The sequence below is a fragment of the Hemitrygon akajei genome, chromosome 5 (genome assembly GCF_048418815.1).
Source record: "Hemitrygon akajei chromosome 5, sHemAka1.3, whole genome shotgun sequence".
Classification (NCBI taxonomy): domain Eukaryota; kingdom Metazoa; phylum Chordata; class Chondrichthyes; order Myliobatiformes; family Dasyatidae; genus Hemitrygon; species Hemitrygon akajei.
The window spans coordinates 168,116,534-168,133,619 of NC_133128.1; the positions used below are offsets into that span (position 1 = coordinate 168,116,534).

The 17,086-nt window shown below is 37.3% G+C and overlaps 1 protein-coding gene across 1 annotated transcript in view; it reads right to left on the bottom strand.

Moving 5' to 3' along the window:
- Window positions 1-16,434, bottom strand: part of rbm45 (RNA binding motif protein 45) — a 29,276-nt gene extending 12,842 nt beyond the window's left edge. The window contains exons 1-7 of the mRNA XM_073047134.1: window positions 16,091-16,434; window positions 5,062-5,184; window positions 4,379-4,505; window positions 2,411-2,548; window positions 1,867-2,082; window positions 302-437; window positions 91-187 (exon numbers count right to left, since the gene is read on the bottom strand). Of these exons, the coding sequence (XP_072903235.1) occupies window positions 91-187; window positions 302-437; window positions 1,867-2,082; window positions 2,411-2,548; window positions 4,379-4,505; window positions 5,062-5,184; window positions 16,091-16,366 (1,113 nt within the window). The 5' untranslated portion in view covers window positions 16,367-16,434. The remainder of the gene's footprint in view (window positions 1-90; window positions 188-301; window positions 438-1,866; window positions 2,083-2,410; window positions 2,549-4,378; window positions 4,506-5,061; window positions 5,185-16,090) is intronic.
- Between the last annotated feature and the right edge of the window lie 652 nt (window positions 16,435-17,086).

The window sequence follows — 17,086 nt, forward strand, 5'->3', positions numbered from 1 at the left end:
AAAAAGTTTCCTAGATCAAAAGGACTACATTGTATTCAACCACCTTCAAACAGAGTGAAAAAAATAGATAATCTTTCACTTAGTACTCACAGCTGAAGCTGAAACCAATTGCTGGCCAACTGGACTGTTACAGGCAAGTGACATCATCTGCGCTGCCACAAGTTGTAAGGCCATCATTCCAACTGGGCTAAAAGAGAGTACAAAATAATGGAAATCTACCAATCTTGAGTGCTAGGGTTTAACTATTCAGAACAGCACAAAATACACTGACCAATTTTCTAGTTATCTTACATATACTTACTTTGATTGCCTGTCACTAGGGTCATCATCAATGTAATTGACTCCCAATCGATTGCCAGGTGGATACTCAAATCCATGCAGCTTTTCTTTAGCATACACAGCCGATGCCACATTGTTGTACCGAATCAGCGCATATCCTAAAAATAAAATTGCTTATATACAACAATATTCAGTATTGTCCTTTTAATATTATCGAACAATTTAGAATAGTTGCTCTTTTATAGCCCAATGCCTTTCTTTTCCCACATTTAAGAAAATAGAAAACCTCCCTTTGAGGGATTCAAGTATAAAGTTTTGTAGATCTCCAAGAATTCTCAAAGAGATATTTCACAATTATGCAATTTTTACATCAGAAACATTGCTCAATAAAATACTTCCTTTTACAGATGCAATAAGTATGAAACCTTTACTATTTCAGCATGTACATTATTTTCTCAATAATGCTATTTATGACAAAAAACTGTAGCATCATGCCATTGACAGGTAAAACAAATTTCTATTTTGTTCCAAGTGATGAAACATTTAAAATCTCTTTTCCTACACCATACAACAGTTAGTTTAAGTTTTGTGATATTAATGTTAGGAACCTAGTCAAGGTCAATCTTCAGAAATCACCTGATTTCTGTGAATGTTGCCAGGAATGCTGGAATTGAAAAATCTTTATCATAACAGGAGTTCTTCCTTTAACCATCAGTTGCTATGCACTATGATAGTGTATTCAAGAAAACAGAATAAACTCAAATTTGAATGGTGCATTATTGATTTTTTTCCCTCCACTTTTCAACCACTTGGTTGGTGATTTAAAAAATTAGACCTAGACATTTTATACAAATCTCTTCCTAAACTGGATCAAATTGTAGATGGATATCTCTGGCTTGATGAACATGATGTGATTAGACTGTTAATTCTATCCAGATTCAGAATTATCTGTTTTGCATTTTAACTCAGCACATACTTCTAGGATGCAAGGTTTTCAAATGTGAAAACTATTACCCAGTAATGTTGAATACCTGTGCACAATTAGATCCTCTACCAAAATTCTTTAGTCCTTGTTTATCAACTCACTAGGTGTACAGTATGTAAGTGACCAAAAAAAAAGCATGTTTGTTCTTCCATTTCAACTGTTTGCACATGAAATATAATACATAGTTGCATTACATTTTTTCCAAGATTTTACTAGGATACATTAATGTCATTCAATGTTAATATAGCAACATTGATGTGAGCAAAATAATAACTACTTGTAGAAGTACCAAAATTGAAGATTATCTGTTGTAATCTTAAATATGTTCATGCATCTGAACAGGTAGATCCTACCAAATTAACTCATGATCTGGTCAAAATCATCAAAGGGATGTGGACCAAATGGTCAGTCATTTCTCCACTGAAAAGATATGAATATAACCGTGGGATATTAAAGCAATTAAAATTGGATGAGAATAAGTCCAAGCAAATTCACGCACTTGAAAGAAAGGAGGAAGCAGAAAACAGCAAATACCAAAGTCAAATTAATCAACATTCAGCAATTGTTTGCTTTACATAATCTCCAAGTTCAACTGTACTTGCCTTTGACATAAACCATATATGGATCTCTCTGAATCTCACAATATTCCAATCCTGGGATGATATCGAAGAGACTGTAAACTTGTTCATGTGTAAGCAGTCCTCTAGTAGACACGGAAAGACAAGTGGAGATATTTTCTCCACCCCTCATTTCACTTCTTATTTCAGTTCTCAATTCACTACTTCTCATTTCATTTGTTCCAAAGTTGGGAAAATCACCTGCATCAGCATATGAACAGAAATAAATGTCTAAAAAAACATTTCTGAATAGTAACTACCTATTCTTCTATAGCATCTTGGGTAAAATACAAGGGCAATATTTTACAATTATGAAAAATTAAGTACTGACTTGAAGTGCTGAAATATACAGAGCAGTTATTTTCCTGATATTTTATTGTAGATTGGAATTGCTACGTCAACAGAAACACTTTAATTAGCAGTTAAACCAGCTTCAAAACAATTGCACTGATATAAGAACATATGACATCATAGGCTTTAGCCACTGTTTTCTACTTACCCCGTTTTCTCTTTGATTTTTTACACTTACCGAAAGGAAACACAGTTTGACCTCTTTGAGGTTCAAACGTTGCTCCATACACTGATGATTCCTGTCTTGCCCCACTAACATAGTCATTTTCATTGTATGCTGGTTTGTTTCTTGGCTCAGCAAGTATTGCCTTAAAAGCTATGTAAAAAAAGAGGAAAGGCATTACACTACAATTTAAAATTCTATTTAAGCAATAAAATTTTATAATTCTAATGAAGCTTTTCTTGCAGCAAAAGATTTTATTTCCATGTTTGTTTATAGCTACATAGAGCACTTAATAAATTCAATCAAAACATGGGAAGAATATTAGCTAAACTCCCAACCATAACAAAATCATTAAATAAGTTATCATTCCCATCCATAGTTTTATAGCAAATAAAGTACATTCCTAAAAGCAGATTTTTTTCGGTCTAACTCCAATCATGACCTATTTCCCTTGTTAAAGTTTGAATATATGAACGAGCTGATCAAATTAGTTAGAAGGAACATCCCAACTGCCAACATGTAATGGGAATATATTGTATTAAATATAACAATTTGGTCCATATATTTGTTACATCTTTGTTCAATAAAACATCCAGAGTCAATAATGAATAAATCATACTATTAACTACTTTAGATGTTTAGAGATTTGCAAGCTATGCATGCATCTTGGACATCATAAATTTGAAAATAATGACAGGAATTTCCACTTAGCGAGGGTGCATTTGTTCTAAAGAGGTATTCTTACTCTCATCTTAAAATACTCACATCAACTTCCCAATTACATAGAATGCAATTTCTATCAAAACCATGAAAGAAATTGGGCCAAAGTTAGCTAGAACCAGCCAACTCACCTTCCAAAGTCAATGCCCACAGTTCCTATTTGCTTGCATTACTTTATCTGGATGCACAGGGAAAATGGTGCGGAACCTTCTGCAACCAGGGGTCAGGCTACAAGATGTAATGAAGCCTCAGGGGGTATAGCCCCAAGGTTCTACAATTGGAATATTTTGATAACCTATGGCAGGAGGCAAAGCTCAATGCTGGGCTTCACCAGATGCCAAACTGGGATTATAATTTAAAATACTAAGTTAATTTAATAAGATTTTAAAACAATTATCTTTTCTTTCCTAATCTCTAGATTGAGAATTCCTATGGTGGTGAATGGAGAATCAGACATTGAGCCAGATTTGACAGAAGGACCCCAAATTAGAACATGGAGAAAAATGCCAACAAGACAAGGTTCCACTATTGAAAATGAATGGCATAATCAAAGATGTATCACAACTGTTATTCAGTATGTTTAAGTGATCTGCTTTCAGTTGCACATAAGCAGGACAGGAGAGATTTGTTGGGACATGGTCTGGGTGCAAGTAGTTGGAAGTAGGCAAAAGACAGGGTTGGCATGGATTAGATGGGCCAACAATTCAAGTCAACAAAATGTGCCCCACTATAACACATGGTTCCATTTCAATATGAGAATAATTCTTACAAAGATCGTTCTCACTCTGAAGCACAATAATCTAATGCTAAATAGACTAATGGTGAAGACCAAACCACTAGCATCTGATGTTAGCAATCTTTTCATAAACAACTTTTAAATTGTTTCTAAGAAAAAGTATTAAATGTCACTATTTTCTACAAAATTACCTTTGCTATTGTAGACTTGATAGACAGTCCTTAATGATTAGCAAGTTGCTATGGCCAGCAGCTCACATCTATTACTTCCAAAGATTCATGTGTAATTGCCATTATTTGCAATCCATTAGAAAAAATGTCCCTTCTGTCTTTTGTATTTCAAAATGGAAACTAAGCATTCAAGTCTTAAGATATGCTGTTCATTTTAATTTTTTTTAACTGAACCAAATTGATTTTTTTTAAAGATTATATAAATATAATTTATACCTCTACTATATCTCACTAGATCTTGTGAAAAGTAAAAGGAATCTTTATTCAAAAGTTTGCTTTAATTTCAATCAGTCTTACATCGATCGCAGTTTTCAATGGCCTGAGCAGCCTGAGAAGGTTTCAGAAATCTCACATAGCCAAAGCCTTTGTTCTCCCCTGTATTCTTGTTCTTGATAACACTGCAGTATTCAATATCTCCAAACTCCTAATAGATATAAATGGTAAGTTAAAATTCAACAATATTTTGTTCAATTTATCTCTTTAGTAATGGTCTTTCAAACAAACTTTAATTTGATGTTTTTCCTCAGAAATGAAAATTTCCAACGTTGATGATACTTGAATTTTTTCTTGTACGTGTACATCACGATATAACATGATATAATTACTGAGACATTCACTTGTCCATTCAAGTTTAATCCCAATATGTGGACATTAAGGTTACATACAACTTTAAGAACAATGCAAACTTAAAGTAAAAGATCCTTCCCAGCTCTAGCAAATACTAGTAACCTTTATTTTCATCCACTTGTCCTCAACACTTTTGCTCTACCACTTCCCCTCCTCAGACTCGCTCTCTTTTTCTGTACCCTACCTTTTCCCTTCAAACCCACTCCTCTATCATCCAATATGACCAAACCACTAAGTTTAAATACCCTATACTTTACAAAAATGTTGGTCCATGAAAGTGCCTTGGAAGGACTAAATACATTTTGAATCAAAAAGCTAGACTGAAGAAGTTGAAATAGGCCTGTATAATTTACCTTAAATTTTTCCCGTAGATCATCTTCTGTATAAGATTTTGGAATCATTACAAAAATCCTAGTCAACTCTTCATCTTCAACATCACGATGGCTGCCTGACCCTCTGGACTGTGCGATGAACACCTGTAAATGTTTTTTTAAAAATAATGAAGACAATTAGACAATTAAAAATAACTTCTGTCCCAGAAATTACTGAGCGTTCCAGCTCATAACCACCATGCACCTGCTTTTATTGTGCTTAGAATGTGCATGACTCTCTGTGCATTAGAAAGGGGGTACTCATGAAATTGCATGTTCCATTAAATAAATGGACACTGTTCAGTTCTGAGGAATTTCTGGCTTTTATACATCAAAAATACACAAATTATAAATCAAATTACTTTTATGTAGGTGTACTGCAACCTGGAAATCCTCATTTAGCAGTTTTATACTCAACATAGAAATAACTCATATTGGCTGCTGATTGCATTGGATTTTAAAAACATATACTTATTTAAAAATGTTGATTTCACAAAGATACTAGAGTGGCATTAACATTTTGAAAGTAGAATTCTGAAGAATATCATTATGAAATTCTGATCACATCTTATTAACATACAATACAGCTACTCTATGATGCAGCACCTACAACTTTGTTCAGTAATGTTTTAGTTAGTAAACAAACAATAAAAGATAAGATGTAGAATTAAATAACCCAACATTCAGGGCCATTTTCAGAAGGCTGTTGTACCATCTTTCTAATCATTTTACATAAAACAATGATGACATTGGTTCTCCCCCCACCTTACAAGTTCTTACATTCATTTGTCATTATAATTTACCCCATGGTGTAAGCAAATGATAGGACAATTAGGAACTGGATGGATTTGAAGGAAAATGTTGGGGAAATAGGACTGATTTTTTTTCCTTTGAAAAGGCCAGTACAGATTTGGTGTACTGAAAAATATTCTATGTTGTAAGTCAATATAAAAGGAATTGTTTGTATTGTTAAAGACTATGTCTCCTAGTCATAAATTCCACCTCTTAGGAAAAATAATTTATCTGAACACTTCATCGATACCCCTCAATATAATGAAAATATAAACATCTAATTCTAGTGTGTAATCAATGCTCAGAATTTAACAAATGGTCTGGAAATTCTTCCGGTAGACCTTAGCAGCACTTCCTCCAAGTCCACTATGTCCTACCAAAAATGTGTTGACACAGTGCTCAAGGTGTTATCTAATCAATGTTGCATAGAGCTGTAACACAAGTTCGCTCTCAAACTCTAGAGGTTAACATTTCAGAACTGTTTAATGTCATTTCCAGTACACATGTGTAAAGGAGAATAAAATAATTGGTGCTCTAGATCCACAAGAAAAATACAGTCGGCCCTCCTTAACTGCGGATTCCGCATGCGCGGATTCAACCAACCGCGGATCGGGAAAACCCGTAAGTTCTCTCTCCAGCACTCGTTGTTTGAACATGTACAGACTATTTTTTCTTGTTATTATTCCCTAAACAATACAGTATAACTATTTACATAGGATTTACATTGTATTAGGTATTATAAGTAACCTGGAAATGACTTAAAAGCACAGGCAGTCCCCGGGTTATGAATGAGTTCCATTCCTGAGTCCATCTTTAAGTCGGATTTGAAGTCGGAACAGGTATACCCGGTATTATTTAGCGTCAGTTAGTCAAATGTTTTTCTTAGTATGTAGTACAGATTTTACCTTTCTATGTATATAAAACACTTAAGAAACATACGTATTTCAATAATTAAACCACTGTGTTGCTTAGTAATAACTGTAGCTTTCATTAGGGCAGGGCCTTTCACATGCTCCATTAAAATTGTTCCGATCGTTGACCGCCTGTAGCCTAACGCTTTTACAATGACTGATGGCGTTTCACCTCTTTCCCATTGCTTTATTACTTCCACCTTATTTTCAATCGTGATCGTGATTATTTTCGTGAACAGAAACACTGCGGATTCAGAGCTGCGCCGGGTCCTAATGTCCACCGCACTGAGACATGTTAAATAAAGTCTGGGGTTCTGCTGGGTCCTAAAGACCACAGCACTGAGACAGGTTAAATAAGGGACTTGAGCATCCGCGTTTTTTGGTATTCGCGGGGGGCCTCGGAACCAATCCCCCGCGGATAAGGAGGGCCAACTGTACAATGTTTTGAATAGCTGTTAATTTTTTAAATTACCTATGTGCATCCACGTACATCTCTTCTTTGAAGTCTAAAGATGGCTAAAATGTATCTGCAACCAAATCCTCAGCTTTGCAAAGCTATATAATCTATTAATATTTTTCTAATTTAATGCTTCCATTGTCTCAGCTTAAAGTTCCCTACACTTTTACTGTCATTTTCAATCAACTCGGCTGACTCCAGGTGCTAGCTTTGCTTTCAATACTCACTAATCATTGCATCTACAAACAACTCAGATAATGGAGTGGGTAAGGATCAGGCTACTCAGCTGTGGGTCTGAAATAATATATATGCCAGAGCAGGCTTGAACAGCATATTCACTTGCCTCCCTTCAACGCAGCAAATGGATTTTTACAATTTAGTTTGTCATTTCTCTTACTACCTTTCCATCAGATTAATTAACTGAACCTAAATTCACAGCTATGGTGATATTGGTCATTAAATCTAACATAACTTTTTGAACGTATTGAAGATCCAAGAAAGCTGCTACTTTTCTGACATTGATACGTTTCTGAGGCTGATCTTAGAATAAATTCCTGTCTAAGCAAGGAGCTGGTCTTGCTGCAGCCAGAATAGGTCTACAGTGGATGCAATCTCTGGTTCTCCGCTTGCCTTGGATCACCTGGACAATGCAATACCTATGTCAGTCTGCAGTTTATTGATTACAGCTCAGTGTTCCAATATCATCATCCCCTCAGAAATAATCAAAAAGCTTGAAAATCTGGATCTCTGTACCTCCCTCTGCAACTGGATTCTCAGTTTCCATATCTGAAGACCACAGTTCTTGCTAACAATGAATACAGTCGGCCCTCCTTATCCACGATTTCAGCATGTGCGAATTCAACCACCGCGAATCGAGAAAACCCGGAAGTGCTCTTCCAGCACTTGTTGTTCAAACATACATAGACTTTTTTTTCTTGTCATTATTCTCTAAACATTGCAGTATAACAACTACTTACACAGTATTTACATTGTATTAGGTATTATAAGTAATCTAGAGATGATTTAAAGTATACGGGAGAATGTGCGTAGGTTATCGTGGATCAGGATCGAAAAAACCGGAAGTTCTCTTACTAATTATTTAGTGTCAGTTCGTCAAAAGTTTGTCTTAGTACACAGTATATATTTTACCTTTCTATGCTTATAAAGCACTTAAGAAACGTATGTATTTCAATAATTAAACCACTGCATTGCTTAGTAATAATTGTAGCTTACATCGGGGCAGGGCCTTTCTCACTTTATCCTTTAAAATTGTTCCCATTGTTGACCGACTGTAGCCTAATGCTTTTCCAATGACCGATGGCGTTTCACCTCTTTCCCATCGCTTTATTATTTCCACTTTATTTTCATGAACAGAAACACTGCGGATTCAGAGCTCCACCGGGTCCTAAAGACCACCACACTGAGACAGGTTAAAAAACGTCTGGGGTTCCGCTGGGTCCTAAAGTCCACCGCACTAAGACAGGTTAAATAAGGGACTTGAGCATCTGCATTTTTTGGTATCCACGAGAGGTCCCGGAAACCAATCCCTCGTGGATAAGGAGGGTCGACTGTATAGGCATAACTGAAGGAAGTGTGCACAGCCCACTGCTCTATTCTCTCTCTATACTCATGACTGTGTGGCCAGGCACAGCTCAAACTACATTGATAAATTTGCCAATGACAAATCCCTTCAAACAAAATGTTTAGAAAGCTACAGGAGTTGCTTAGGAAAGCGTGTAGAGAGGACACAGCCAAGGGTAAGAGGGAAAGACAACGCAAGTGCTGGTAAGCAAAAAGTAAAACCAGATGAGAGGAATGATGGGCAGATGTATTTCCTCATTCTTCTGATTATTTTTGTGAGGATTGGGTTGGCTAGCCCGTAAGTGTTGCACACTTTTGGCGCCAATATAGCATACCCACAACTCACCAATGTTAACCGTACATCTTTGGGGAGGGAACCAGAGCACTTGGAGGAAACCTACGGGGTTATGAGGAGTACATACAAACTCCTTACAGACAGCAGTGAGAATTGAACTCTGATCTTAGAGCTGGCACTGTAAAGTGATTGTGCTGACCGCTATGTTACTGTGCTACCCCACGTTTTAAATCATCTCCAGAGATGATGCCCCATCATCCCAAGTCCTAATCATTAAAATATATTAAGAAAAGCAGAGGTCATTATAATGACCCCTGGGGAACCTTACCATGAACTTACAAAATACAAATTACTTTGAGAAAACTAACAAATGTGGATTCATTTGAAGCTATCCATATTTTTGCAGCACTGATTCCCCTTAGAAAAAAATAATTTGATCAAAACTCTCATGAGAATATTCAGTGTTGCTTTTAATTATCAGTGCCAGCATGATCTATGCCAGTGCCCCACTCTATTTACATCCCCAGTGTGTTTCTATATAAAGCCACATTTGGAAAGTATTCATGCTTACCAACCATAAATGCAATTCTTCTCTGATCAGCAAACAAGGTACACAATGAAAGGCTACAAAGAATTACCAACAACTGACATTTCCTCTCAACTGCTCATATGTGACTGTTCCCTGCTTCCATTCCTGCCCCTTCCCCAGTCTGAATGTTGGTGCCTTTTCTTTTTGCAATTTTATCACTGTCTCCAATTGCTTTGTATTTCATTGCCTTAAGAAATAGAGAGACTTTTGGAGTTTGTTCACAAGCCTGCTGGCTGGTGTTTTATACATCTTGGTTTGTGTCTCATTCAAAGATTCAAAGTGCATATATTATCAACGAATGTATGCTATACAACCTTGATATTTGTTTGCTTAACAGGCAGTCATAAAGAAAGGAACCAGGAAGAACCCAATTTAAAAAATAAAACCAACCCTCGCCCCCAGTTCCCACAGAGGTTAAAAAAAAACAGAACAAATCATGTAAATATATGCAAACTGCATTTTAAACCAAATTGAGTCCTAAGATCCAAATCCCCAGAGCAGCTCGGAGTAGGCCCAAAGCCTCAGTATTCAGTGTCATATTAGCAGGACAAATCAACGCAAAGTTTGCAGATGCGAAGCACAGCAGCGGGGGGAGGGGCCGTCTCACAGCCTCAGCATCACAGAGGAGCTCCCAGACTACATGGGCCAGTGTTGAAATTATGCAAACCTTGCACTACAACCCAGGCCCTGCTGCAATGAATCATTCTGGCCTAGATTTTGCTGTCGGATAAGCCGTTCTCGACCTCTCCAAATTGGCTCAGTGCTTAGAGCAATCCAAACTCACCCAACTCTCAACACCCTGCCTTTCCAGTCTACCGGGGCTGGTGTTTAGATCGTCCAAACAGCATATTGTATACCTCGCATTAGGATCCGACCTCACTATGGCAAATTGTTCTGGGCCCAGCGATTTGCTTCAGACCTGGATTTTTCTGTATCCAAATCAGCTCATTGCTTAGGGCATTCCACCCTCGCACCCAGGTCAGCTGACGGTCATCGGAACTCCCTTGACCCATCCTCTCCTCTCTAAAGCATTCACTCCACCTACGAGTGCGTCAATTTCACAGTGCAACAGCACAACTTATCTCTTGGGTTTGCTTTGCCCTCACTTGCCTCTTCATTGTCTGCAGTAATAGTTTACCACAATTTACTTTTTTTAAAAAAGTGTTATTGATAATGTTTTTAATCAAATTCTTTTGAACCACCAGTAAGCTGTCGCACATCTTCGGTGGTGCCTCGTAAACCAGAAATCAGAGGACAGAAATGGTACTTAACATTAATAAACTGGAATTCTTTCCTTGGCTATAACTGAAGTGCATGCAAATGTGTCAACATGAAAGTTTAACTTCTTAAACAAAGTCATTATTAATGGAGCTTAAGATCAATGAGTGTTGAAATTCTTTTCAGACATCTCTGACGCAAGAAGATATGCACATAAATAATTAAATGTATAACTGTGTTTGATGCAGAATCTTCTATGGATTGTGTACACAGTACCCTCGTGGGAACATTTATAGACCTACTGTAATAAATGGCATGTGTCATAACAGAAAATACTCTCGTGTATCTTAGAGAATTCCAGCATCAAAGCAAGTCAAGAACCTGAAACTAACACACATTGTACAGAATTCTCTCCATATTATTTGCATCCAAATCCTTAGAACAATAAAATTAATTGAACCAGAGATCAATTAACACAAAATCAGTCATCAGGAAATACTGGAGTTATTAGATAGTGATCATGCACTTTAGAAAATTATTATAATGTAATCAGGCAGAATTACCTTGGTATTATAAAAACCAAAATAGTTTTTGAAAAACATGTTCTTTGAGGAGCTAATTACTAGGGTAGATATAGGGAACCAAAAGAATTTCCAGAAATCATGACAAGGTATCATAATAAGGGCTACTGTACAAGTTAAGAAACATTATTGATGGCAAAAAGTTAGCATATGAAAAGTATTGGTTAATTGACAAAAAAGTAGTAGGGATAGATGAGTCAGCATCTGGCGGGCAAGCAGTAATTGATAGAATGTCTCAACATCAGCATCAAGACCTTCAACATACAAATCGATATTAATGACAATGCACAGATCGAATGTCCTGTGCTTTTGCTTACCCAAGCCATAACTATAGCTGAAGCAGTCTATTGTGAGGAGAGAGTCAAAAGTATACACTCCGTAGCCACACCTGCTCATTAATGTTCATCTAATCAGCCAATCATGAGGCAGCTATGCAACACAAACATATGCAGACATGGTCAAGAGGTTCTGTTGCTGGTCAGACTAAACATCAGAATGGGGAAGAAAGGTGATCAATGACCTTGGCTGTGGAATTGGTATCAGTTGGGATGGTTTGAATATCTCAGAAACTGCTAATCTCCTGGGATTTTCATGCACAACAGTCTCTAGAATTTACACAGAATGGTGAAACAAAGAAAATCCAGCGAACAGCAGTTCTGTGGGAAAAAACACTGTGTTAATGAGAGAGGTCAGAGAATGGCCAGACTGATTCAAACTGACAGGAAGATGCCAGTAACTGAAATAACTATGCGTTACAACAGTTGATTGTTTCCTGGTCGGTCAGGGCATCAAAGGATATGGCGAGATGGCAAGTGTATGGAGTTGAGTGAGATCCAGGATCAGCCATGATGGAATGGTGGAGCAGACTCAATGGGCTGAATGGCCTAATTCTGCTCCTATGTCTTATGGTTTAACAGTGGTGTGCAGAGGCATCCCTGAACACACATGTCAAACTTTGAAGCAACAGAAGACCACACCAGGTTCCACTCCTATGCCTAATAAAGTGGCCACTGAGTGCATACTTAGTCACTTTCAGCAAATAAAAATGTCAAATAGAACAAACCGTAAGGGAAAATGAGATTACCCACCCCAGTAGGACAAATAAGAATGTGGAAATTTACAATGGTTTAAAATTAATAAATTCTGATGTTCAGAAAGATCTGGGTGCCCTTGTACAAAAAAACAGATTAAAACTATAATTAGGGAAGCAAATAAAATATTGTGCATCGGTATAACAATAGTAAGTCATTCTACCACCCTTCTGGGCTTTGGCAAGAACACACCTGATGCACTGCTTACCATTTTCATCTCCTATTTAAGGAAAATTCTTTCCAAATTGATTCCCATGTTGAGGAGGTTGTACTTGGAGGCAGGATTAGTAAAGCCTAATATCTGTTGTAGATTAAGTTACTAAAGATTTTATTGAGGGATAAGATATACATCCACCCGGTTTAATTAGGGGCACTGCTTTGTGCATAGGAGATCATATTTTTACAAATGATTGAGCTTTTCAAATAAGTGTCAAAGGTGGTTCAGGACAAGGCAGTAATGTGGTCTAAATGGACTTCAGTAAGACCTTTGTTAAGATTTCACACGGTAGTCTGCTCTGAAAGGTTAGGAATACAGGGAGAATTGGCTAATTGAACACACAACTAGCTTAATGGTACGAAGCATAGAGTGATGGTGGAAGGTTGTTTCATGAGCGAGAGACCTTTAACTAGTGGTGTGCCACAGGGGTCAGTGTTGGACCCATTGTTGTTTGTCATCTGTATCAAAATTTTGGATGAGAATATATTAAGTATGATTAGTAAATTGGCATATGACATTAAAATAGGAGGTATAATTGTCCCCCATTCTGCTGGTCATTTCAATCTCATGAGATTTATAGGGAATATATTGTATTCAGCAGTTTCAATAGTCAATCAGATAGAACACTTAATGAACAAGGAATTAAAATGTAGATATTATAATTGACTTTGTAATCATTTTATAGAATGCAAAATAAAGATTGAAACATATTTCTGGCGTTACAGCAAAGCTACAAATTACAAGACCTTGATAAAAATTTCATTTAATTTTTTTTCAAAAGGTAAACATTAATTACAGCTTAGAACATTATTAACAGTTTAATTGCTACTCAAGCAGCTAAGCTCAACATTTCATTTTTTACAGCAGAACAATATGCAAAACACTCAAGTTCGAAACAAATCACTGGTCTGTGTCACTGCATCTGTGAAAACAAAAGAACAGCTCAGAGATTCGCTGCCATGTTAGTATCTGTTTCGATGACGATTTACCATTCCCACATTAGCCCAGTCGTTACCTTGTTTATCACTTTCTCCTGGTGAGACAAATTTGCAGATTACAATGTTAAATTGCCCATGTGCCACTACCAGAAGTCACTGCTGGTTTTATAAAATGACTAATGAGAGGAACTGTGACAATTTTGCAAATACTGAGCCATTAAAACCTAACAACAAAGCAAGGTGCTTATAAGATGCAGCTTAGGACACACCCACTGTTCTAGTTATTGGTTTCAACACTTGAATTTACAATGCTTACCTCAGTTGTAGCAGACAATAATCAGAACAGATTATGAGAAATTTCATTATTTATCTTTTTTTTTGCAAGAGAATGGAAAGAAAGACAATGCATTTTCTGAACTTTATTTAACAAAGATACTATAGGTCTGCAAATAGTAGCACCACCAGCTGTCATTTGATTAAAAATTCCAATTTTAATTACCCACTAATACAAATTTTATTCAAGATTGTTATCTAGCATTTTTAAAGAAAGCTTTCACAATAGAACAAGATCTGGACTGTTAAGATACCCAACACTAAACATTTATAACTCTATTCTCACAAAATACACATCGCATAACTTTTATCCTCACAGCTCCTCACACACTCGCTTTCATAAAGTCACAAGCTATTTTTTAAATAAACTAAAGATTACTATCTGGTTTATGCTCATTTTAGTTAAGGCCACCTTTTGGCACATTACTTTATTTTGTTATCTAAGTAAATATTTTCTTCTATTTTGTCAGCTAGATTGTATAGGGACATTCTTTCAATCCAGTTTTAAAATAAATTCCTATTTTTCATACCATTCCATGTCATTATTTCAGCCGTCCCCTAAATTTGGAGTCATGGTTCCCAATTTTTTTTTTCAAAAGTATTTAACATCAGGCTTTACTTCACTGTTCTCCCTGTTTATATGGGATAAGCCGAAATTTTCAATGAATATTAGAAGAGCAAAGCCATTATCTTGACCATATTAAAGACTCCAGTCCCTAATGACAAAGACCATCCATCCCTCCTTGAACAGCTTTCTGAAAGTGAACCTGTACTATTCCAAAGCAAGTGCCTCTTGGTAATAGAAATCACTGCAACACTTTGTTTTGAATTCTCAATCACATTTTCAAATTCCTCCAAAGTATTGCCCCTCTATAGCTCTGAATTTCCTTCTATAACCCTCAAGAAATCTGGTTAAAACACAAAAAACTGGAAACTTTTTCTGCTGTTTATGCCTACACTACCACAGTTAGCAGATCTTTTACCTCAGCACTACCTTCCTGTACTAATACTTAATATACAAAAGTCTATTAATCACTGTCCTGACTATACTAAATAATTGAGCATCCACGTCCCTTTGGGTCGATAATTGCAAAGATTCACTATAGAAGAAATAAAACGTTTCCTCATCTCAGTCATTGCTGGCTGGCCATTATTTTTAAACCTTGACCTGTAGTTCCAACTCCACGGCTAGGGGTAACATCATCTGTCTTCTACGCTATTAAATCCTATCAGATACAGGACAGTACTTCTGCATGTTTTATTCTGTAATATCTTGGAGACCAGGTGTCCAGGTTAATCTCTCCTCACAGAACAGTAACAACCCCCTCCGAGGAATCTATATGCTGAGACTTTACAGCCTGTTATGTATGGGCAGGAAGATCAAATCAGTATCAAATGTTCCAGATGCTGTCTCACTACGTGATGTAAGATAACTTTGTTCTTCTCAAATCATTTTGCAATAAAAAATGAAAGCATTATTGGGATTCCGAATTGCTTATTTCACCATTTTAAAATACTATTTAAGTCGTCACTTTTACATTTCCCTACATTATGTTCCACTTAGTTCGTCTATACGATAAAACTTCCATGCCACACTCCCTGCAATTCAAATTCAAACTAAGTAATTTAGGCGTATTAATCATTTTGATTTTAACGGCTCCGCCTTTATTCGCTGTGTCTTCGGTTGTCTGGTCTAAACTACAAAATTTCCCAATTTTCCTAATTTCTAGATTTTTTTAAAAAAACTTTCTTAAACCAAACCCACCTCTTACATTAGGTTTCCTTTTGGTTATCCCGGGTACCGCCGGATGTGACTCGTTATTTTTCCCTCAAAATACTCATTGAAACATTTTGCTACGATAACTAGGGTCTTTAAAGGCGGGTTATTATTACAAATGATTTCATCCATGATAGCGAAAAAAAGGCGAAGCAAATAAACTTATGAGATTAATTTAGAGAAGCTGGTGGTGTGGTGTGGGGCGGAAGAGCAGAATCAGCAAGGCGATACCTTGATGGGCTTGGTGTCCTCGGTGAGGGCCTTGCCGTGCATGTCCTCCATGGCTTTGCAGGCCTGCGACGATTTGTTAAATTTCACATACGCGATGCCCTTATGGTCTTTGGACTGCTTGTCCCGCACCACCCAGATGTCCTGAATGTCTCCGAACAAAGAAAACTTCTCCCGGATCACCTCCTCCGATGTCGACTTGCTGATCACCAGGAAGAGTCGGCTGTTAGGAGGGTGATCAAGGTTTGCCGTCGGACGGGAACTGCCAATATCCTCCATCGCTCGAACAACAGCAACCACCGGTCTGTGCGGAGCCGCTCGACTCTCCGAATGGATCCAAAAGCAGAGCCACCTTCTTCTGCAGAGCTCCTCGCCCTGCGCAGCGCCCCCTAGTTCGGCATACACAAACAGGACGCTTACATCCAATGAGCTATTTCATTGTGGTATCACTTGTTGCTACCCTCCAGTTCGTCCATTCATGGCAAAGTTGAGACTCATTATTGTTTTCCAAGTTTAAACGAAAAGGCATTTGATTCTTATTTGGTTTCCTATGTACCTAGTTGCATTCTTACCCACGAAGTTAAATCTCACTTCGCTTTCAGAGCCTTCAATGCCTTCTATGCTCGCTTTGACCACCAGGTCAGGGAGGAACCATTGTGCACTCCCAGTTTCCTGATGATCATTTGGTCTCAGTATCTGAAGATGAAATGTCGGTTGCCTCAAGAGAGTAAATCTAAGGAAAGAATCCAGTCTGGGTGGAGTACCTGGCCGAGTACTGAAGGCTTGTGCTGACCAGCTGCCTGATGTGTTCATGGATTATCTTCAACCTCTTGCTACAGCAGTGTGTGATACCCACCTGCTTCGAGCAGGCTTCAATTATACTGGTGCCCAAGAAGAGCATGACAACCTACCTTAATGACTATCGCCCAGTGACACTTGCATCCACAGTGATGAAGTGTTCTGAGAGACTGGTGTTGAATCATGTCAGTTTCTGTCTGA